This window comes from Narcine bancroftii, chromosome 4 (genome assembly GCF_036971445.1).
Source record: "Narcine bancroftii isolate sNarBan1 chromosome 4, sNarBan1.hap1, whole genome shotgun sequence".
Taxonomy (NCBI): Eukaryota; Metazoa; Chordata; class Chondrichthyes; order Torpediniformes; family Narcinidae; genus Narcine; species Narcine bancroftii.
The window spans coordinates 14,879,531-14,902,368 of NC_091472.1; the positions used below are offsets into that span (position 1 = coordinate 14,879,531).

The 22,838-nt window shown below is 37.1% G+C and overlaps 1 protein-coding gene across 8 annotated transcripts in view; it reads left to right on the top strand.

The window, feature by feature from the left end:
* LOC138760342 (endoplasmic reticulum membrane-associated RNA degradation protein-like) overlaps positions 1 to 22,838 on the top strand; it is a 157,987-nt gene that overhangs the window by 122,703 nt on the left and 12,446 nt on the right. For 7 of the 8 annotated variants that reach the window (XM_069930796.1, XM_069930795.1, XM_069930800.1 and 4 more), the window contains 6 exons: positions 687 to 770; positions 1,366 to 1,445; positions 3,145 to 3,270; positions 6,014 to 6,232; positions 6,669 to 6,782; positions 10,261 to 10,419. In XM_069930796.1, the coding sequence (XP_069786897.1) occupies positions 687 to 770; positions 1,366 to 1,445; positions 3,145 to 3,270; positions 6,014 to 6,232; positions 6,669 to 6,782; positions 10,261 to 10,419 (782 nt within the window). The remainder of the gene's footprint in view (positions 1 to 686; positions 771 to 1,365; positions 1,446 to 3,144; positions 3,271 to 6,013; positions 6,233 to 6,668; positions 6,783 to 10,260; positions 10,420 to 22,838) is intronic. The other variant, XM_069930802.1, reaches the window with a different exon arrangement.

Genomic DNA, 22,838 nt, shown 5'->3' on the forward strand with positions numbered 1-22,838 from the left:
TCAAAGGAGGCTGCTGCCCGCCAAACTGTGAGGCGCCAAGATGCACGGTTTGAGGCGTTATCAGCCCATTGGCGGTGGTCAATGTGGCAGGCACCAAGAGATTTCTTTAGGCAGTCCTTGTACCTTTTCTTTGGTGCACCTCTGTCACGGTGGCCAGTGGAGAGCTCGCCATATAATACGATCTTGGGAAGGCGATGGTCCTCCATTCTGGAGACGTGACCCATCCAGCGCAGCTGGATCTTCAGCAGCGTGGACTCGATGCTGTCGACCTCTGCCATCTCGAGTACCTCGACGTTAGGGGTGTGAGCGCTCCAATGGATGTTGAGGATGGAGCGGAGACAACGCTGGTGGAAGCGTTCTAGGAGCCGTAGGTGGTGCCGGTAGAGGACCCATGATTCGGAGCCGAACAGGAGTGTGGGTATGACAAAGGCTCTGTATACGCTTATCTTTGTGAGGTTTTTCAGTTGGTTGTTTTTCCAGACTCTTTTGTGTAGTCTTCCAAAGGCGCTATTTGCCTTGGCGAGTCTGTTGTCTATCTCATTGTCGATCCTTGCATCTGATGAAATGGTGCAGCCGAGATAGGTAAACTGGTTGACCGTTTTGAGTTTTGTGTGCCCGATGGAGATGTGGCACTTTCAAATCATATGCACATTTGATGTCAGCTGATGCATATTCCTTGAATCTAGGAAAACAAGTTCTTGAGGGCAATTGTCAGTTCTACTCATTCGTACTGCTCTCGGTTCCACCCCATCGGAAGACTTAAACAGCAGGTATTCTTGTTATTTTCTGCTATTTTTCATAAATCAAAACTTCCAACAGAATTTCTGTGCCCATTCCTAATTGAATGTCCTTTTAAATGTTTGATTTCTGCAGAACTGAATGTGGCACATTAGCCTTTGCCAGTGATACACAGTCTCATCTGTATTGCATGCATTGTTTCTTTAAGTGGATGCGATTGAATTTTTATTTAGAATACAGGGTACAATATTTGTGTAAACCTCTTCAAAGATTTAGTACTCCATTTTCCCATGGCAGGAAATATTTACAGGCAACACAGAGCCAGCATTAGTCTCTTGTCAATCGCCATTTTCAAAGTAATTAAATATGATAATCCGAAGCTTGCTCCAATTTTGATTAATTTCTGATCCTGTCTATTTGTTTATAATGCTGCATTGATTATGGTGTAGGTGGTGCTTTGAGCAGGAATTTCTTAATTCCAGTTCTGAATTATTAAAGGCAGGAACTCTCATTGTTTGGCCATATCATTGAATATGGACAGATGAAATTGGCCACTATTGAATGAAGTGGCTGAATGCCTGTTATTAAAGTGATCAGTGTTGATTATTCAGCTGCTTTCTCTAATAGCTTCAACACTGCGTTGGAGGCCTTCGAAAATGGGATGAGATTCCCAGACCCTCAATAGGGCAGGTGGCAGAAGGACCACGGTAGGAAAATGAGCTTAATAACTTAAACATTGCTAAGAAGGTATGAAGAGATTGTTTCCAAAATGAAGGTTCGCCAGACTGATCCATCGGACAGGAGATTGTCGTTTGAGGAGATACACGGTAGACCAGGCCTAAAGTTAGCAAAATGCAGAACTGATGTTTACCCTAGCTGGGAAACCAGGGAGCTGAGGAGTCAGCCATTCATTAGAAATGAAATAGAGCATTACCTGCTCACCAGAGAATAATGAATCTTTGGATTGCTGCACCCAAGAGGAATGCAGAGGTTCAATCACTGAGTATGTTCAGGACACAGGTCAGTAGATATTTGGAGATGAAGAGCGGGAATTATAGGGTTAGTGTAGAAAAATGGCACTGAAGCAGTAATTTAGCTGCCATCCAGCTGCAACTCTATTACAGTGCCAGCAAATTGGATACCAATCCACTGCTGTATACAAAGAGTTTGTTTTCCCCGTGTCTGTAACGGTTATCCCTGATTGCTCTGGTTTCCTCCCATGTTCCAAAGACATGGGGTTAGTAGGTTAATTTGTCACATGGGTGTATCTCCATGGAAATGTGCTGTGTCTCTAGATTTAAAAAATAAATTAATTGAATGGCATAATAAGGTCAAGGGGCTGAATTACCAACTTCTTATCCTTTGGAAGAGAACTATGATTTTACGTTTGGACAAATAATTGCATAGGAAAGGTTGAAAGGGACAGAGGCTGAATTCAGGCAAAATGGACGAGATGAGGGAGATTCCTTGATCAGCAAAGTGAAGTTGAAGGGCCTGTTTCTGTGCTGTATAACTTTTTCTTTTTAAAAAATATTTTTTTGGTGTTCTACAATATAAACAATTGAACAGTACAATTATACAACGTGCTACAAGATTCAAAACAAAAACAATTAAAACATTATTACGATATTGTCATAATAAGAAAATCCAAAGCACAATCATCTCTAAAATAAGATTTAACCACAAAAAGGTTCACAATTCTCCTTCTATAATAATTTTGTTAATGTTTACATTATTCACAGTTGAACAGGTTATCTATTATCAAAGTCAAAAGAATGAAAATCCCAAGCAAAAAAAGAAAATAAAAAAACCTTATAAATCAAAACCCCCTCAATCAAAAAGCAAGGTTAAAAAATTACATGGGAATCAAATGACACCAGTCTGTCCAGACAGCACAGCACCAGAGCATCTAAGCACCCTAATTTTTTAAGGTTGTGATAATAGTCCATAAATGGGGCCCTATGTCTTTTGGAAGTTGATATTTAAGTCTTGAAGAGCATATCTAATTTTTTTCTAGACTTAGATAACATATAATATCACTTAACCATTGTGTAGGTGGAATATTGTCTTTCCGTTTAATCAAAATTGCATGTCAGTGAAATAAAAGATAAACTTAGATTTTGAGCTGTATAACCTCTTCTCAGAGGAAATATTTTAATGCATAAGTAGAATATGGTGAATATACTGAATATAATTTTATTGAATGTAAAATTAATGTTCAGATAAATAAACTGAAGATCAAAATGGAGTTAAGGGTTATGGGGATAAGGCTGGAAAGGGGTACTGATGGTAGTGATCAGCCATGATCTGTAAAATGGTGGTGCTGGCTTGACGGGCCGAAGGGCCTACTCCAGCTCCTATTGACTATTGTCTACTGTCTACCCTCCCCCCACCACATTACTGCAGCTCAGGACCAAGAATGCAAAATATTTCTGGTTGCCTTGTGGAGGAACTTGTTTCATACTTAATGAAAAGACTACAGCCAGTCTACGATGAAGAACTGAATATATCACAACATTTGTCAGCTGAAGAGTAAGTATGATGTCCTTGAAATTGTTGATTGTTTCCTTGTGATTGTTTAGAACACATGATGCTGATTTGCAATAAGCTTGATGGCACGGTCACTGTGCAGTCCTACTGATGTAAGTAGCTTGGAGGTGCCGGATAGCTAATGAGAAGATTGGAGTTGAATATTTGGAAAATTACAAGACAGTCAAGCAGATTGTTTTATGAAAGGGAAATGATGTTTGATAAATTTGTTTGTTCTTTTGAAGTTGTAACCAGCAGGGACTCTACTTGGTATAATTCTGAAAACATTCTGTAACCTCAATGGTTATTGCACAAGTTAAGATTTGGTTCTAATGTATCAATTGGGGATTGGCTGACTTACACAAAACTGAGACAGGATAAACGGATCATTTTTTGGATTGGTGGTCAGTTGCTGTTGGTGTGCTATAGACATTGGTGCTGGGGCCTCTATTATACTAAGGATACTAAGAGCTTTTTCAAATAGAGAAGAAATAAAAGAGAGACACATGTTGACATAGGACCTATAGAAAATGATGCTGGGAGAAATTGTAATGGGTTATAAAGAGATGGCAGAGGAGCTTAATCAATATTTTGCGTCTGTCTTTACCGTGGAAGACATTAGTAATATCCCGGAGTCAGAGGCTTCAGGGAGTAGAGTTAGATTCAGTTAGGGTTACTCGAGAAAGTGTGCTCGGCAAACTAAACGGATTAAAGATTGATAAATCTCCTGGGCCAGATGAGGTGCATCTTTGGAGATTGTAGATCCATTGGCGATGATCTTCCAGAAATCGATAGACTCTGGAGAGATTCCAGAAGATTGGAAGGTCACAAATGTGGTTCTTTTTTAAGAAAGGTGGGAGACATAAAAAAGGAAACTATAGGCCGATTAGTCTGACATCGGTGGTTGGGAAGATATTAGAATCAATCCTCAAGGATGAAGTGATGAAATACCTAGAGATGCATGACAGGATAGGTCCAAGTCAGCATGGTTTTTAAAAGGGTAGATCCTGCCTGGCTAACCTATTAGAGTTTTTTGAAGACATCTCAAGTAGGATAGACAAAGGAGAGGCTGTGGATGTTATCTATTTAGATTTTCTAAAGGCTTTTGATAAGGTGCCGCATATTAGGCTGCTAAATAAGATGAGGGTCCATGGAATTACGGGGAAGTTATTAAACTGGATAAGTGTCTGATAGGCAAGAAGCAAAGGGTTGAAATTAAAGGTTCCCGTTCTGGATGGCTGCCTGTAACTAGTGGTGTTCCGCAGGGGTCAGTATTGGGGCTGCTGCTGTTTACAATTTATATTAATGATTTGGATTGTGGTATGAATGGTTTTGCGGCCAGATTTGCGGATGACACCAAGGTAAGTGGCGGAGTAGGAAGTGTAGTAGAAACCGTAAAGTTGTAGAAGGATATAGACAAATTAGGAGACTGGGCAAAATTATGGCAGATGAGATTTAACATAGAGAAATGTACAGTTGTACATTTTGGTAGTGGAAACGAACAGACAGAATACTATTTGGATGGGGTGAAAATTCAGACCTCAGATGGACCTGGGTGTCCTCATGCAGGGAAACCTAAAAGTCAATGACCAGGTGGGATTGGTAGTGAAGAAAGTGGATGCTATGTTGGGATTCATTTCAAGAGGAATAGTGTAGAAGAGTAAAGAGGAGTTGATGAGGCTCTATGGAGCCTCATTTGGAGTACTGTGTGGAGTTTTGGACCCCCTATCTTAGAAAGGATGTGATGTTGTTAGAGAGGGTGCAGAGGAGATTTACTAGGATGATTCCCGGAATGCAAGGGCTAATGTACGAGGAGCATTTGGCACTCTTGGGTTGTATTTGTTGGAGTAGAGGAGAATGAGAGGAGATCTCATAGAGGCATTTCATATTTTGAAAGATTTAGATAGGGTGGATGCAGTTAAGATGTTTCTCTTGGTGGGTGAATCGAGGACAAGGGGTCATCGTCTGAAAATTAGAGGCTGTCCATAACAGAGATTAGGAAGAATTTCTTTAGCCAGAGGGTCGTGGATTTGTGGAGCTCACTGCCGCATACAGCAGTGGAAGCCATATCACTGGGAATATTTAAACAAGGAATAGACAAGTATCTCATCAAGGGATATGGGGAAAAGGCCGGGAATTGGAACTAGTGTAGAGTAGCTTAGTGTAGATTTACGGACAGACTCAATGGGCCTAGTGGCTGCTTCTGTACCTTGGTCTTGTGATCTTGTGATATACAATCTGTATTAATGATGGAATCAAGGGTACAGTAGCCCGATTTGTCTGTGACACAAAGGTATCTGGGTTAGCAAGTGCTAAGGGAGACACACAATCTAGAAAAGAAAAAATGAAAAAAATATATGAAGATGCTGTAAATTAGAAATATATTAAAAAAATTAAAAATGCTGCAAACACTCAAAAGATCAGAAACTATCTGAAAAATGAAACGACATGTTTGGGTTAAAGATCCTTTGATGGATTACAATGGGATATAGGTAGGTTGGATGAGTGGGCAAATTTGGCAAATGGAGTATGCTGTGGGAAAATCTGCCTTTTTTTGAAAGGATAAAAACAAATTATTACTCTGTCACCTTTATCTATTTTAATATAACATTTAATTCAATAACTACCCTAAAATACACTCTACAGTGTTAAAGATTCTATATAAATGAAAGTTTTTAATGTAATCTTCTCAAGCTTTTCATGCTTGGTGCATTGTCTTCACTGAGGATTGTTCTTTCCACCTCAGGCAACTTCACCTGGTAACGAAGCTGCTGGCCAGCTCCATATCCACTTTGTATTGTCCTCGGATTGTTTTGGAAGTGGTGGCCCTGCTGAGGAAGGTGGTCTTTCAGTGCCTGACTGTTTCAGAGCACGTCACAAGTGGCGCTGCAACTCGTTACCAACAATGGTTGAACAGATCACTCCGATCACGCCAGAGGCAGAATTATCTCCGGATGTTGGGCAGGTGAGAGTTTCCTACGTTGCTTATGTGCAAAGATGCTTTAAACTTTTGTAAAAGTCTAGTTATGAAATTCAGAAGCTCCCTTCTTGACAATGGAACACCCCAAATATACTTCATGTATAGTTCAGCTCTAATGTTAAAACCTAGCTAATGAATTGAATTTCTGATAAAGGCAACTTCTTTCCATCTTTTCATTTTCACTCAAATGATTTCTTGTGGCAAATCCAACATTTAATACATGTCACTCTTTGCCTTTAAATATGAACAAAGAAATTAGCCTTGATTCACTGGTAGACAAGTACTTCCATGTTCAGGAATGTCAACACGTTGACCAAACAACAATGAGGAGAAGCAATATTTGCAAGTCAGGTGTAATGTGTTGTGCTACACTGCCTGTTGCATTCAAACGGTCAGAATTGGATACTCTTTTGTCTTGTAGTATTGAGTATTTGCACTCTACCTTCAGCATAATTACTCTACTAGTAACAGTGGAACTGCTCAATATACGTCAGATGAGCGAAATGGATTCTTCAAAAAGCTACATTTATTTAAAGTAAGTACCTCAGACTATGTTGCCTCATCAGTGGGCTCATATATTTCATTAATTTTATGTATCTAATGTACAGGGACCCAAAATATATAATTGATATATAAATAAAACAAAATGCAAACTGACCTGATATTGACCCTTTGCGATGCAGTCTATGGATACAGATGGGAAATGCTAATGGTAAATGTCTAGTTTTGTTTTGTTTTGTTGATTCTACTTATAATTAACTTTAAATTTCTTCTGGGAGTTGTCCGGATAAATTGTATTAGGTTCTGGAACAGAAGAGATTACAAATAGATCTATTGCAGGTATTGAAAATGATAAAAGATTAGATTGTAAATGGGACCAGAAAATTTGGTTGGGAGAATGAAAACTAGTGAGGAAATACTTTTATGCAGCAAGTAGCTTGAATCAGGACTGTGCTGCCAGGGGAAGTAGTGACGGTACACCTGGTATAACTGCTGTCTCCTAGTTCTAGGGGCTTTGGTTCAATCATAACCATGGGTGTTTGAATGGAGTTTGTGCATTCTGCCTGTGAATGTTGGTTTCCTGCTGGATTGTCCACTTGGTTCCACATTCTACAGATGTGCTGGCAGATTAATCAGGCAGTGTGAATTACTCTTGTGTGCACACAAGTGGCAAAAAAAATCAAATGAAAATAGATTGTAGAGAAATAGAGACGGAATGAGACTGGTTGGAATCTGGCCCAGAGGCATGTGCATGCTCACTCACATTATATTCAAACAAGGTGAATTGACATATATGGAAGTTATAGACCATTGTGCCAAGATAAAAGATCAATTAATGCTTTATTAAATGGCAGAGCAAGTTGATGGCTATTTCTGCTTCTAATTTTTACACTCTTGTATATCCCTAAAACGTCTGAGATCATGAAAATGAGTCTTCTCCTTGAATTTGCTCCCAATGAAATAAATCTCAGCATATTTGAACTACAAAATAAGAAATCATTTAGGCTTTCTTGCCTATCCCTCTTTGCAATCAAGGTGGTCAAACTTTTCCTATAGTCCTGGAAATGTCTTGTGCAACCCAGTGATGATGAAGAAATGGAGATCATGGTTATACAGCTTAGAAATGGGCCTTTTGGCCCATCTTGTCCATGCTGACCAAGTTGCCTACCTCATCCTATTAGCCTGTATTTTCCTCATATCCCTTAGAGGTTTATTCCCAACGTGTGATTTGAAGGGAAAGTGGTGAGTTGGTTTTCTGGACACAGTGGGAAGAAGCAGTTAACTTTCTCTTTTCACTAACATGTATTCCTTGCTCCCTACTGAGAGGTGGTAAGGGCAGAGATGGTGGTAGAAAAGACGATAAAGAAGCACCCATTCTTTCAACAAATTTAAAATACTTGATTAATTTTGATTCCTTTGACACTTGTACTTGCCAGTAGGAGAATTCTTCCTTTTTTTACAGTGTGATGACAAAGGACTTGGTGTCATTAATTGGACAAAATTCTCTTCCATCACATCTATAATTCTAAGAGGGCTATCATCAGTCTTCATCAATAAGCTCTGGATCTTGAAAACAGCAATTCATACATATGGCTGCTCTTCATAGACTGCAGCTCAGCCTTCAATATCATTATTCCCTCCATTCTAGTCAAGAAATTACAAACTTTAGGCCTCTGTACCTCACTCTGATCCTTGACTTTCTCATCGGAAGACCATAGTCAGTATGAATTGGAAACAACGTCTCCTCCTCATTGATCATCAATACAGACGCACCCCAAGGATGCGTGCTTAGCCCACTGCTCTACTCCTTATACACCCATGACTGAGTGACCAGGCGCAATTCCAATGTCATTTACAAGTTTGCCGATGACACCACAGTTGTCGGCAGAATCACAAACGTCAATGGGAAAGCGTACAGGAGGGAGATAGATCAGCTTGTGAACGGTTTAATGATAACAACCTTGCACCCAACGTCAGCAAAACCAAGGAGATGATTGTGGACTTCAGGAGGAAGTCAGGAGAACATGACCTAGTCCTCATCGAGGGCTCAGTAGTGGAGAGGGTCAAGATCTTCAAATTCCTGGTTGTCCACATCTCGGACGATCTGTCCTGGATCCTTCTTGTTGATGCAATCACAAAGAAGGCTTGCCAGCGGCTATACTTTGTGAGGTGTCTGAGGTGGTTCGGTGTGTCACTGAAGACTCTTATAAACTTCAACTGGTGTACTGTGGAGAGCATTCTGGCTGGTTGCATCACTGCCTGGTATGGAGGCGCCAACTCTCAGGACAAGGATAAACTCCAGAGGGTTGTTAACTCAGCCTACGACATCAGACACCAGACTTCATTCCATCGAGGACATCTACATGAGGTGGTGTCTTATAAAAGAACTCTATCCTCAAAGACCCACAACATCCAGGCCATGGCCTCTTCACTCACTACCATCGGGGAAAAGGTACAGGAGCCTAAAGACGAACACTCAGTGACACAAGGGCAGCTTCTTTCCCGCTGCCATCAGATTCCTGAATAATCAATGAACCAAAGACACTGCCTTACTTTTCATCCACTATAATTGTTATTATTTATTTATTTTTTAAAGTAATGTCATAAGATGGTTATAATATATACGTTTGCACTGTGAGGCTGCCCCAAAACACCGAATTTCATGACTTGTTCATGACAATAAATTCTGATTCTGATTCTGATCCGGCTGCTTATTTTTCAGTTGTCTTGAACCTAAGCTTTAGATTTCCCCACTTAAACTTCTGCCTCTCACTCCTCTCAAGCCTCTACTTCACTCGCCAACTTGTGAAATGTATTGTTTGATGATGTTTGTGTGAGGCTTTCAGGTATAAGTTGGGCTAGTTTTTTTTACATGAAAGGACCTGCACAAATTGAAATTGTTGAGAAGAACCCTTTCTTACAGTGGGCTCTACCCTCTTTAAAAAATTGCTTCCTAAGATCTATATTCATCCATTTTGGTTAAAGCATGAGGCAATTAGATCAAAATATTTAGTAAAGCATGAACCATAAAATATCCTTAAGTGCCACAAATACTAAGCAAGCATGAAACATTTCAGCATACATTGTCATAAAGAGTTACAGTACATAAGAGGACCTTTGGTAAATGGGTCCACAGTGTCCAACAGACACCTAATTGTTTTACACTAATCCTACCCTAAATTTGTTTATCCTCTTCACATTCTCGTTAATTATTTCTCTTTCCTCCCTCCCCCACCCTCAACTGCCCTGAATTTTATCACTTTCACTTGCCTACACATTAAGATCACATTCCAATTAATAGATGTTTTGGGGATGGAAGAAACACACATGATCAGGGGGAGAACATGCAAACTCTACACAGATAGCACCAGAAATCAAGATTGAACCTTGGTCACTGGAACAGAGAGTCAGCGGCTCTACTCATTCTATGATGACTGTACCATTTCTGACTACATGGTTTGATTGAATGAATTACATTTACCTCTTTGCAATAAATACTTTTTGTTCTGCAGATTCTTGAAATCCTTATTGCAATACACAGAAAATATGATGACCTACACCAGTCCAGAGAAAAATAAATGGGATGAAACCTGGGACTTAACTGAAAAATCACTCATGAAAGTTAAAGAATTTTACAACAGATGGTTTAATGGAATAACAAGCGATCAATTGTGAGTGCAGTTGGGAATATTTAGTCTTAATGTAAAATATTTAAGTAATTTTTAAAAATTCTCTCTTTCACAGGGATGGATCTTAGCTACATCTGTGAATATAGGTTTCCTTGTTTAAGTTGAGAGCAAGAATTATGAGAGTTTTAACTGTGTGAATCAGATTGATCCTCTCCACTAGGACACACCTGTCATAATCAGGAATAAGACTCTTAAAGTGTGTTCCATTTCCTAATTCTTCCTGGCATGAGAGGAGCTGATTCAGCAAGGATTATAGATCAGTTTTGGAACTTCTGTCAATTTGCCTTTGTTGCTACATTGGGTAGGGCCTTGCACAATAGATCATTAAAAGGCACACAGAAAAAAATCTATTCTCAATAGTTTCTGTTTTATCCTCTAAGATATTGCTTCTTTGCTAGATACAGTTCCACAGATGTTTCAATATTCTGTGATAACCACAGTGATCAATGGTGGCTTTTAATAAAAAATCACCGTGACACACTCACCTCTCCACATTCTCGTTAACGTGCTGCTATCGGGGGCGTGGCAAGATGGCGTATAGTCTGGACATGTAATCTCGACCTCTCTGGCCAGACTTTTAAGAACCCATTTTTAAGTCTTTGGTTTCAAGTTTAAATTTTTTAAAACTTAGTTTAAAGTACCAAGGAACTGTTATGGCCATTAATGGTAAAAAGATTAAACCTCAAGTGCAGAAGAAACTACATTTTCGGAGTGCTGAAGATTTAGGGCCTAAACAGCCTGCTACAACTTCAGCTTTAATTTCTTCCATGCCTAAGCCACAACAATTGCCTGTGGGAGCTGAAAAAATGACTACTACTCACCAGGAGAAGGACATCGCTGGAATTATCCGTTCTCAGGAGGAAGTTGCGTGATCCGAAGTGGATCCCGATCCTGGCAGCTTGCCGACTTTAACGGAGGGAGCATGAAAGAAGACGACTCCATTGGTTGAAATGCCTCAGGAAGTATTCCAATCTGAATATCTTGATCTCTTTCGTGAGTTTTTGAAACAACGGGTTGCGGGGGGAGACCAGCGTCGACCCCCTGAGGAAGTCGGGGTGCCGTCGCTGGGAGTCCAGACCCACAGTAAAACTGTTAAACTGTTGAGATGCAGCAGGATCTGCAGTTACCTGGTTCTGCCACTATGTTAGAGAAAGCAGGGTTGAGCTTTTCTGAATTACAATGTAAACAGCTAAACGCTATCATCCAGCCTATAATGAATGAAATGACTCAAAGGATAAGTTTAGAACTGAATATAGTTAAAATACGTGTGGAAGCATCTTGTGAAGATTTAAAAAAAAAATTCAGGCTGCTTTTTTGGAATGTCAACAACAAGTGGCTTCTAATACAGAAAAAGTGTTGGAGGTGGAAAAATCCATTAAAGAATTGCGAGAACGTGAGCGGGAGTTAGAGAGGAAAGTAGATTATTTGGAGAATCAAAGTAGAAGGAATAATGTGAAGATTGTTGGTTTACCAGAAGGTATGGAAGAACAGGATCCTCTTCGTTTTTTTACCAAATGGATTCCACAAATACCGGGGCAGGAATTTTTCTCTGGAGGTCTGGTATTGGAAAGAGCTCATAGAGCCTTAAGAAGAAGACCTCTGCCTGGTCAACCACCGAGACCCGTGATAATCTGATGTTTGAATTATTTGGACAGAGAAACGATACTTCGTCTAGCAGTGCAAAATGCGAGACAACGACAAGCTCCGTTAATGATTCAGAATAGTAGAGTTTTTTTCTATCCTGATTTGAATCAAGAGGCTATTCAGCGTCGGCGTCAATTTAATCCAGTTAAAGAAGTTTTGTGGCGTAAAGGCTATAAATCTACTTTTCGCTATCCGGCAGTGTTGAAGGTGTTTTGTGGAGACTTTCAATCTCGGTTTTTTGAGAATGAGCGTGAAGCAATGAGTTTTGCTGATTCGTTGCCAGATGTAAGAGGACAAAGACGTAGTCCACCATTGTCTCCTAAAGAAAAAACTTGTTGTCCTGGAAATGGAAGAAATGGGAGAAATGCGAATGGAAAGAGTCCAATTCCTCTTGAAATGGGGTCACCGAGTTTGGAATCTCTTGGATGAATAGAAGAACTTTATTATTCTTAATTTATTTTTATGTCATTATGATATTTTGTTGTCATTCTTTGTTTGGCTGGGGAGAGAGAGATTTGCTCTATGATCTATTAGTCATCAGCCACTGGTGGGTGATCCACACCCAAGTTTTGTTTGGGGATTACTACCTCTTGGTAGTTTTCGTTTGGGGTTTTTTTTTTTACTTTTTTTTTAAATTTTTTAAAATTTTATTTTATTTAATTTCTAATTTGTGGTTTCATTTTCTCCTATTGGAGGGCCTATTTATGTTGATTTGAATCTTTATATATCGATTTTGTTAGTTTTTAGTAATATTAGTGGATATATCAAAGTTGAATTTTGCTACTTTTAATGTTCAGGGTTTAAACAGTATGATTAAGCGTAATCGTATTTTGGCGTATATTAAGAAAATGAAAATTGATGTCGCTTTTTTACAAGAAACACATCTGAATGTCAAAGAAAGTATGAAATTGAAGAGGGATTGGGTAGGACATGTATATTCTTCCTTATTTAATTCCAGGCCTAAAGGTGTAGCAATTTTGATACATAAGAATTTATCTTTTGAATTACAATCAATGGAGGAAAAGGCAGGATGTATCTTAAATTAAATTGTAAGATTTTTAGTGATTTTTGGACTTTACTTAATATTTATGCCCCAAATGAAGATGATGAAACATTTATTTCGGATGCATTTCTATATCTGAGTCAGGCTAATGAGAATGTTTTAATTGGTGGTGATTTTAATTGTGTTTTGAAACCTTTATTGGATAAGTCTCCGAAGAAAGTTAAGAAATCTAAAATGGCAGTTCAGGTTCAAGCGTTGATGAAAGATCTTAATTTAGTGATATTTGGAGACGTCTTAACCCGACAGAGAAGGATTTCTCCTTTTATTCAGCTCGACATGAATAATTTTCAAGGATTGACTTTTTTTTAGTATCGGCACATCTACAGGGGAAAATACAACAAGCGGAATATAAAAGTAGGGTGATTTCTGATCATTCTTTGTTATACTTTACATATATAACTTCTGAAAAAGTTCAAGTGGCTTATCGTTGGAGGTTTAATATAATGCTGTTAAAAAATGTGGAATTTACTTTAAGGTGAAAGGAGTGGTAATTCTGGTGTATATTATTTTGCTATTTTAATTATAGAACGAAGGGAATAATGGTGAAAGTTATAAATTGAATTGTACAATTCTTAATGAGGCTTGAATTTTGTTTGTGGTTTATGCTCCACTTGTTGAAGATATAGATTTCGTTGTAAATGTGTTTTTATTATTTGGATATCTGAATTTTAATGTAATGATTGGGGATATTTAAATGTGGTATTGGAGCTTTTATTGGATAACTATTCAAGAGTAAAAGGGAAAAATGGTGGAAGAGTACTAAAATTGAATTGTACAATGCTTAATGAGGTTTAATTTTGTTTTAAGATGGTGGTTTATGTGACTAATATGATGATAGATGTGAAGTTAGTTGATATTTGGTGAAGGTTTATCTCTATAGAGGAAGTTTTTTTTCATCTTTTTTTCATGCTACAATTTTTTTTTTAAGAATTGATTATTGTTTAAGAATTTTTGATAGATAATGTTACTAACTTTACTAATTTTTTATATTAAGTTTGAGTTAAATATATGTTTCATCTTAACTCCATTTGTTAAATATATGCATTTAAGTTTGATTTAAATATATTTTTTAAGTCTGATATCTTAGTATTAATTACTTTTCTTTTTGTTAGTATTTTAATCGGTTATGTTTTTGTTTTTTTTTGTAAGTGGGTTTTTTTTCTCACATATATTATTAACTTTATTAATTCTTCACTCTTTATTTTGGGGTGAAAGGGAGGGTTGGACTAATTTGAGTTGGGTTATTAATGTGTAATAATTATTGGGGAGGGGATAGTTTATTTAGATTACTGATACTGTATTGTAATTTTATTATTTTATTCTTAATTTTATTAAATGTAATCCTATATGTTATTCATGTTATAAAATCTTAAATAAAGTTTTTTTAAAAATGTGGAATTTATTGATTTTTTGAAAGAACAAATTAATTTTTTTGAAAGAAAATTCTAATTCTGTTCAAAGTAAATTTGTAGTATGGGACGCTATGAAAGCTTATTTGAGAGGACAAATAATTAGTTATACTTCTAAAATTATAAAAAGAATCAATTAAATCAGAGTCTTGAGTTAGAGAAATGGATTAGTGAGTTAGAAAAGGAATTTCAGAGAGACGTTACAGAAGATCAGAAAATAGAATTGTCTAGGTTGAATTTGGAATATAATACTTTGCAATCTTATCAATTTGAGTGTATGATTAATAGGACTAAACAACGATATTATGAATGGGGAGAGAAAGCACATAAGGTTCCGCTCCGTATATGGTTATATGGTATGGTTATTGGCATGGCAATTAAAGAAAGAACAGGTTTCGAGGACTCTTAATGCTGTTAGATGGAATTCGTTTATTACGTATAAACCTCGCGAGATTAATGATGAATTTTATTCATTTTATAAAAAATTATATACATTTGATGGAAAGCAAGAAAACGGATCGATTGATCTTTTTCTATCACAATTGAACTTACCAACATTAGAGGATGTAGATATACAGGAGTTGGAAGCACCATTTACTGACTCGGAAATTAAAATGGCTATGACGGAAATGCCGAATGGTAAATCGCCTGGTAATGATGGATTCTCGGTCGAATTTTATAAAGTCTTTTATGATGACTTCTCTACAGTGTTTGGAGATGTACTACGCCAGGTCGGAGAACATTATGAATTGCCTGAGTCTTGTTCTAGTGCTTTAATTACGGTAATTTCAGAGAAAGATAGAGATCCTTTGAAAGTATCTTCATATAGACCGATTTCATTATTGAATGTAGATTATAAAATTATAGCTAAAATGTTGGTGAATAGATTAGCTAAGTTTTTACCTAAGTTGATCCATATGGATCAAACAGGTTTCATAAAGAATAGATATGCCTCGGATAATATTTTACATGTAATTAGTTTGATTAATAGATTTCGACAATCTTCAGATCACCCGATGGTGATATCTTTAGATGCCGAAAAAGCGTTTGATAGAGTTGAGTGGAATTTTTTGTTCAAAGATTTGGAGAAATTTAAGTTTGGTCCTTTTTTTTCTGGTTGGGTTAAGGCTTTATATAGTAAACCGGTAGCCAGAGTACTGACGAATGGTTTGATTTCGGAACCGTTTAAACTGACCCGATCTACTCATCAAGGTTGTCCTTTATCACCAACTTTGTTTGCGTTAGTGATCGAACCTTTAGCACAGATGATAAGACAGAATACACAGATACAGGATAAGAAAGTTTTAGATGAGGAATATAAAATTAATTTATTTGCTGATGATGTATTGGTGTACCTAACAAATCCAGCTCGATCACGTTTGCATTTCAAGGGGTGCAATATGTACGTCTTTCTTGATATAAAGTTAATTGGGAAAAAAGCGAAATATTACCGGTGAGTGAAGGAGATTATTCAGCTTATAAGAACATTCTTAACTTGAAATAGACAGATCGAATTAAGTATTTGGGTATAATTATGGATGTCAGTTATCAATCTTTATATAAATTAAATTATGTTCCATTAATAAAAAAAATTAAAACTGATTTGATTAAATGAAAAGATTTACCTATTAATTTATTGGGTAGAATAAATACAATTAGGATGAATATTTTTCCATGTATACAATATTTATTTCAATCTATTCCGTATTTACTTGATAATATTTTTTTTCGAGATTTGAATAAAATGGTTAGGGAGTTTTTATGGAGAGGTAAATTTTCGAGAGTAGCTTTGAATAAATTAACTTGAAAATATGAACTAGGGGGATTACGTTTACCACATTTTCAAAATTATTATGAAGCAGCCCAACTTAAATTTATTAGTTCATTGATGGATCTGGAACAGCCCCCTAGTTGGACCAAAATTGAGATGGCAAATATTTTTGAATTTGAAATACATCAATTTTTGTTTAGATGAAATGTAAATTTGTTACAGCAACATAATGTGCCTATACTAAAACATTTAATGAAGTTATGGACAAAGAAAAAGAAAATGATAGGTTCTAGTGGTGAATTGTCGGCTTTGACTCCGTTGTATAATAATCAACTTATTTCTTTTTCAATACATAATCGAAGTTTATTACATTGGAGATTTAATGGTGTGGAAAATTTGGGAGATTGTTTTAAAGAAGGTAGTATCTTTTGATCAGATGAAGGATAGTTATGGTATTGATAAGAATTCTTTGTTTCTTTATTATCAAATTCGATCTTTGGTAAAGCATGTGTTTGGTAGAGATATGACTTTACCTGAAATGACTAAATTTGAGACTTTTCTTATGAAGGTACCAGAGAAGAGTTATATTTCAGTTATGTATCAAATATTACAGGATGGTATGGATAAAAAGGGTTGGGATAAATCTAAAGGTAAATAGGAAGCAGAGATTGGTTTTACTTTTTTCCGAGGATGATTGGTCAGATATTTGTTATGATGGTGTAACTAGACTGATAAATGCACGTTATGCAATGATTAATTATAATTTTTTACATCAATTATATTTAACACCTGAAAAGCTAAAAAAAATATGGTTTTCATGAATCAGATTTGTGTTTTAGATGTGGTAACGCTGTTGGAATTTTTTTTCATGCGGTTTGGTCATGTGTGTATATATATATATATATATATATAAATGTGTGTATATATATATATATATATATATATACACAATCTTTTTGGAAGAAAGTACAATTGTTTCTGGAATACCTGTATAAGATACCTTTAGATCTGACAGTATTTTTATTGGGTAGTTTGCAACCTCTGAAAGGTCTGGGATTAGATAAATTTCAACTTGCTTTTGTATATTTAGCATTATCTGTAGCGAAAAAATGTATTGCAAATATGTGGAAAGATACGAATATGATTAATATTAATAGATGGCCTAATGAGATGAAATATTGTTTAATAATGGAAAAAATTACATATGTTTCACGTGATAACTATAGTTTTTTAATTAATAAGTGGTTGTTATATTCAGAATATTTACATTTTGATTTACAGTGATTAGATCTTAATACGTATGCTTAATTTTTCTTTATTTTTTTCTCTTTATGGCTCTCCTTAGGAAAGTTGGCTGAAAGGGGGGGGGTTTCCTTTTTGTTTCTTTTATATATATATATATATATATATATATATATATAAAATATATCGTTCATGCTTTTTCTATTGTTATATTTGTTACTTATTATCTGTATTTTGAACAAATAAATAAAGTTTTAAAAAAAACAAACAAAAAAAATGTGCTGCTATCAACCAGCACTGGATTTTCCAGGCTTTGAATCCATTATTGAATGTATCCCTACTCAGAATGTACAGTGGATCAGTCTTGAGTGCCTGACTGCTCTGGTTTGGGTGAATAAACCAAAGGTTGTGGTGAGTCTCCTAAGTTCCAAGGAGGAGAAAAGTCCAAGGTTCCCCTTGTAATTTAAGAGTATTATTCCCGACAATTTCTCGTAAATTAGTGAAAACTCAATTGTGTGTTTGTGATACATTGACCAGCATCCATGGCATACATTCAGCACTGAGAAGAATTCTCTAGTGCAGTGGTTCTCAACTTTTTTCTTTCCACTCAGGTACCACTTTAAGTATTCCTTATTCCATAGGTGCTCTGTGATTAGTAAGGGATTGCTTAAGGTTGGATGTGGTTGGAAAGAAAAAGTTTGAAAACCACTGTTTTAATCGTACCTAATTGACTCGTTATGTGCTCAGTTTCGTAACTCCAAGGGAAATGAGCCAATGACCATTTTTCTCAAGCAAAATATTTCAGTAGCAGTTGGGTCTAGAGCAGTGATTCTCAACCTTTCATTCCCACTCACATCCCACCTTAAACAATCCCTTACTAATCACAGAGATTACTTAAAGTGGGATGTGAGTGGAAAGAAAAAGGTTGAGAACCACTGCTCTGTCTCAGTATGGTAATTAGTGCCTTTGTAGATTTAATGATTTCCTTGTTACAGAAAATCACACTAGTGTGGAGATTGGTACTGGACCCTTGCTATTTATTACATATATAAATGATTTGGATATTAATATAGGGCAATGCACAAAAGTACTGGATGAACAGAGCAGGTCACGCAGCATCATAGGAAATAAAGGTATATAACCAACATTTTGGAACTTAACCCTTCGTCAAGGTGTTAGCAGAAAGCAGGCAGGCTGGATAAAAAGGTAAGGGGGGGAGGAAAGAAAGGGTAGGGGGTGAAGAACAAGCCAACAGGCAAGAGGTCATAGGTGGATATGGGTGGGGGGGGCTGAGTGGGAAGAGGGTAGGAGCTGAAGGAAAAGAGTCAGAGGGAGAGAGGGAGAGAGAGATGTGGAAGGGACCTAAAAGGAACCAAAGAAGTCGATGTTAATGCCATCTGGTTGGAGAGTACCCAGACGGAATATTTTGTGTATTGCACCGCATATGACATCAAACTCACATCAACACCAAAAAAATAATTTTGTTGTGGATAATGTAAAGATATTCATCAATGGGAAAGAGGCAAAATAATGGCAAATAGATTTTAATCCTCATTTTAAAATGGGTACGTTCAGAAGATCTCCACTGCAAAGAATAAATTAGAAGTTAGATGAGGAAACGTTCAACAAAATCCGATATGCGCAGTTCACCACATTTGACTCTGAGTGGCAGTATAGACCTGGAAATGATCCCTTGTCACTGGGAACCAGCAAACTCAGCTGTATGGTCAGAGTGGTGGGGGAAGTACTTAATCAAAGTTACTATTAACTGAATGCCTTAGTTAAAAATCACTCCACTTTTTAATCATGTCGATTGTTAACTACATTTTTGTTTAAAAGGGAGTCTTATTCTGACAATGGTTAAATAATAGGAAAGGCAAGCCACAATACTGTGGACTGGTCTAGGGTCTATAATTACTAAGAGTATCTGTCAGTCAAACTACAAAGGATGCAATGAACTGATATTGGAAGAATGTGTCTCAAACACATACAGCCTGGTTGCTGTGGTTATTTTATCTAGAATCAACATGGCACTAGAGTGTGGTTGATTCTGTACTATTTCCAATGCCAGGATTCATTTTAATTTGCCCCACACCCACGAATATAATAGGCCTGTTGCAAAGTCTGGGCTCAAAAAATTCTACTTTTAAGACGTGTGGCTCTGAATGAAACCTCATGGCCTTCCCAATATTGCTTTTTTTATTCTTGACCAAGCCTTTGCTTATCACCTGAAATATTTCCTTTGGCTCCTATTAGTTTAATTAGTGATTATGTAATCCTCATCCCAGACAGAAGAGACTCTTTGGCCTTCAGGATTAGTCTCATTTGCCTGCATTTAGTTCATATCCTTCTATACCCTTCCTGTCCACCTATCTGTCCAAATGTCTTTTGAACATTATAATGGTACCTGCTTCTACAGTTTCTTCTGGTAGCTCGCTTGTCCAGATATGGACAAGTAAAAATGTTGCCCCTCAGGTCCCTCCATAAATTTCTCCCCTCTCCCCTCAACCTATGCTCTCTAGTTCAAAAATTGTCTACCCTGGGGGAGAAGATTGAGCATTCATTTTATCCATGTCTTTCATGATCTTGTCTCCCTCCTTTTTGATCACTTCTCAGCCTTCTATGCTCCAGGGAATTAAAAACCCAGCCTATCCAACCTTTCTGGTAACTCAAATCTTCCAGTGAATTTTGATACTAAATTAACTCTGTTATTCAAGTCTTACTGTAATCACTAATGCACCCCAGCTGGGAACCACAACTGCACCCCCATTATATTACATCACATTTAATGATTGAATGTGCAAGTTTTCTATATTCTACATTTTCTATATTCCAATAGTGACTATGTGCTGAGTCACTACCTTTGAGGCACCATGAAAGATATAAAGAAAAGGCTTTAAAAATTTCATTTTTAAAATTGATCAAATCAAAGATTTATACAGATTTCACATTTTTTTATATCACGGCCCCAGATGGGCAATAAGAGAAATAGATCCCTTAATAACAGGGAATCTCATCAAAGAGGTATCTAGCTTCCCAGTATTCTAGAACAATTAAATATCAGAAATGCACAGGTTGGTCTTCTTGTTTCTTCTCTTGTTCTGCTGTCGCTTTCTTTTAATATTTTGTTTTCGAATCGGATCATCCCTAACAATGCCAACTTTTAATGCCCATCATCTGAAGGTGGGAGTGATCCATCTTCTTGAGCCACTGCATTCCTAGTGAAGGTGCCCTCTTGATGCTGTTGAGATGAGAGTTCCAGTTTCTGGACCTGGTGCTGATGAAGAACCAATGATACATGTCTAATTCAGCTCGGTGTGCAATTCGGAGGGGAACTCGCAGGAGTAATGTCTCTGTTTTGTCCTGCTTCGTGGTAACAGCCTCTCATTTGACCTGTCTATTCAGAGCACCCTGGCTGAATGTGGAACACTGCAGCTGCAATCTGTTATGGAAAAGGGAGTGGATGTCGAGGGTGGTTGACTGTATGTCAATCAAACAGGCTGCTTTGTCCTGGGTGCTGTGGGATTTCTCAAATTGTGGCGGCTGCACTTTATTCAGCCAAATGGAGTATATTCCATCATGTTGGGCTTTCAGGACACTGAAGCTCGTTGAAGAACAATACAGAATTCTCCCATACTGCTGATCGCCATTTATCTTACAGCTATATAAATTAACCCAGCTGGCCTTGTTGCTATTTGTACAATGCTGCTGTGTGCAAATTGGCTACCATGACAACCTTGCTTCATTTCAAGCTAGTTTGTTTAATATGAAATGTTTAGGACTTCAGTCCTTCATACATTACAAACATTTCCCTTCTTTACAGCATGCTCCTGTACTTTGCACAACCCTGATTCGATCGTTTACATCATTACCCTGCCTGACATTATGCCAAATATTGATCATGTCTTCAATAAAGAAGTCCATTCTGATTCCTACATTACATTCAAATTGATGTCTGCTGCTGGTGCTAGTAATTGAAAGCAACGTACCATCTCCAATATGTGTGCATATGTATAATGCAGTGTTTGGGGCTCTTTATTTAGTCATGATGGTTGCCCTGGCAATTATAGAGACTGATCCATTCAGAGCTGATGAGGCAAGCTGATGAAAGTTGATTGCTAAGAGCAATCCCCAGCCCCATACCACTAAATAGGCTAAATATCAATGATAACATTGAAGTAGAACTGGATCTCACTGACAGCGCATGATACACTGGGCTTTGGTACCACTGACTCTTGTGAATTTCTAGGCAGAAACACCGATATATACCTGTTTTTTAAATCAAGAATTAATTACAAATTGCAGCACATAAACAGATAAGTAAACCCAGCTCGTGTCTTGGGATGCAACTCATTGGGTATGGTTGATAAAATGGTCTGAAACAGGAATCAATCTAGGGTTCCTTCATCTCCCAAGCTCTTAGTCAGTCCCATCTAAGATAACGAGGGCATGGAAAAGTTCCCACTTTCAATTATAAATATATTGCTCAAGTTGGTTTGATAATTATAAAGTGCATGACAGGGTAGATAATACATTTTTTGAATAATTTTACAGGGCAATTTCAGCTACAGAACAGATTGTTCTATTCATTGGGTCAACATAACAAAATTCCCTGTAAAACAGCACTGTAGTATTATTGTCATCTGAACTCCAAAGGTTCAAGAACTACTCAAGGATAATTAAGAATGCAGGCTTTGTCAATATCTCATAAATTAACTTTGGAATATTGGTCACAGGAACTAAAAATTGCTTTGTGACACATGATGTAGAGTTATATGTTCAAATATTAATAAACACCACTTGTATCTCCAACTTGTGTCTCAGTCGATAGTACTTATCTTCTGAGTCTGAAAGTTATGAATTCAAATCTTACTCCCCTCTTGAGCAGAGGATCCAGCTTATGACAGGAATGCTCCTTTCCTGGAGATGAAGTGTGGCTGCCATCACAATCTTTCCAAGTACCAGACATTGTTTAGGACTTGAACATTTGAGTAGTATGAATTCTTTCTCCCAAAAGAGGAACCCAGTTTTGAAGAATTAATGAAAAGCATGTGGAAAACAAGGGGAGTGAAAATGGGAAACTAAAGACCAATTACCCTGTCAACAGAAATAGGAAAAATGCTAGAACTTATTATTTAAAGATGTAGTAACAGAGTACTTAGGAAATAATTATAGGATTGGAGAGTTGACTATATATATATATATAAATGTTGAATAAACCTAATGATTTTTTGAGGTTGTAATGCACTGAATAGCTAAAAGGGGAATCAGT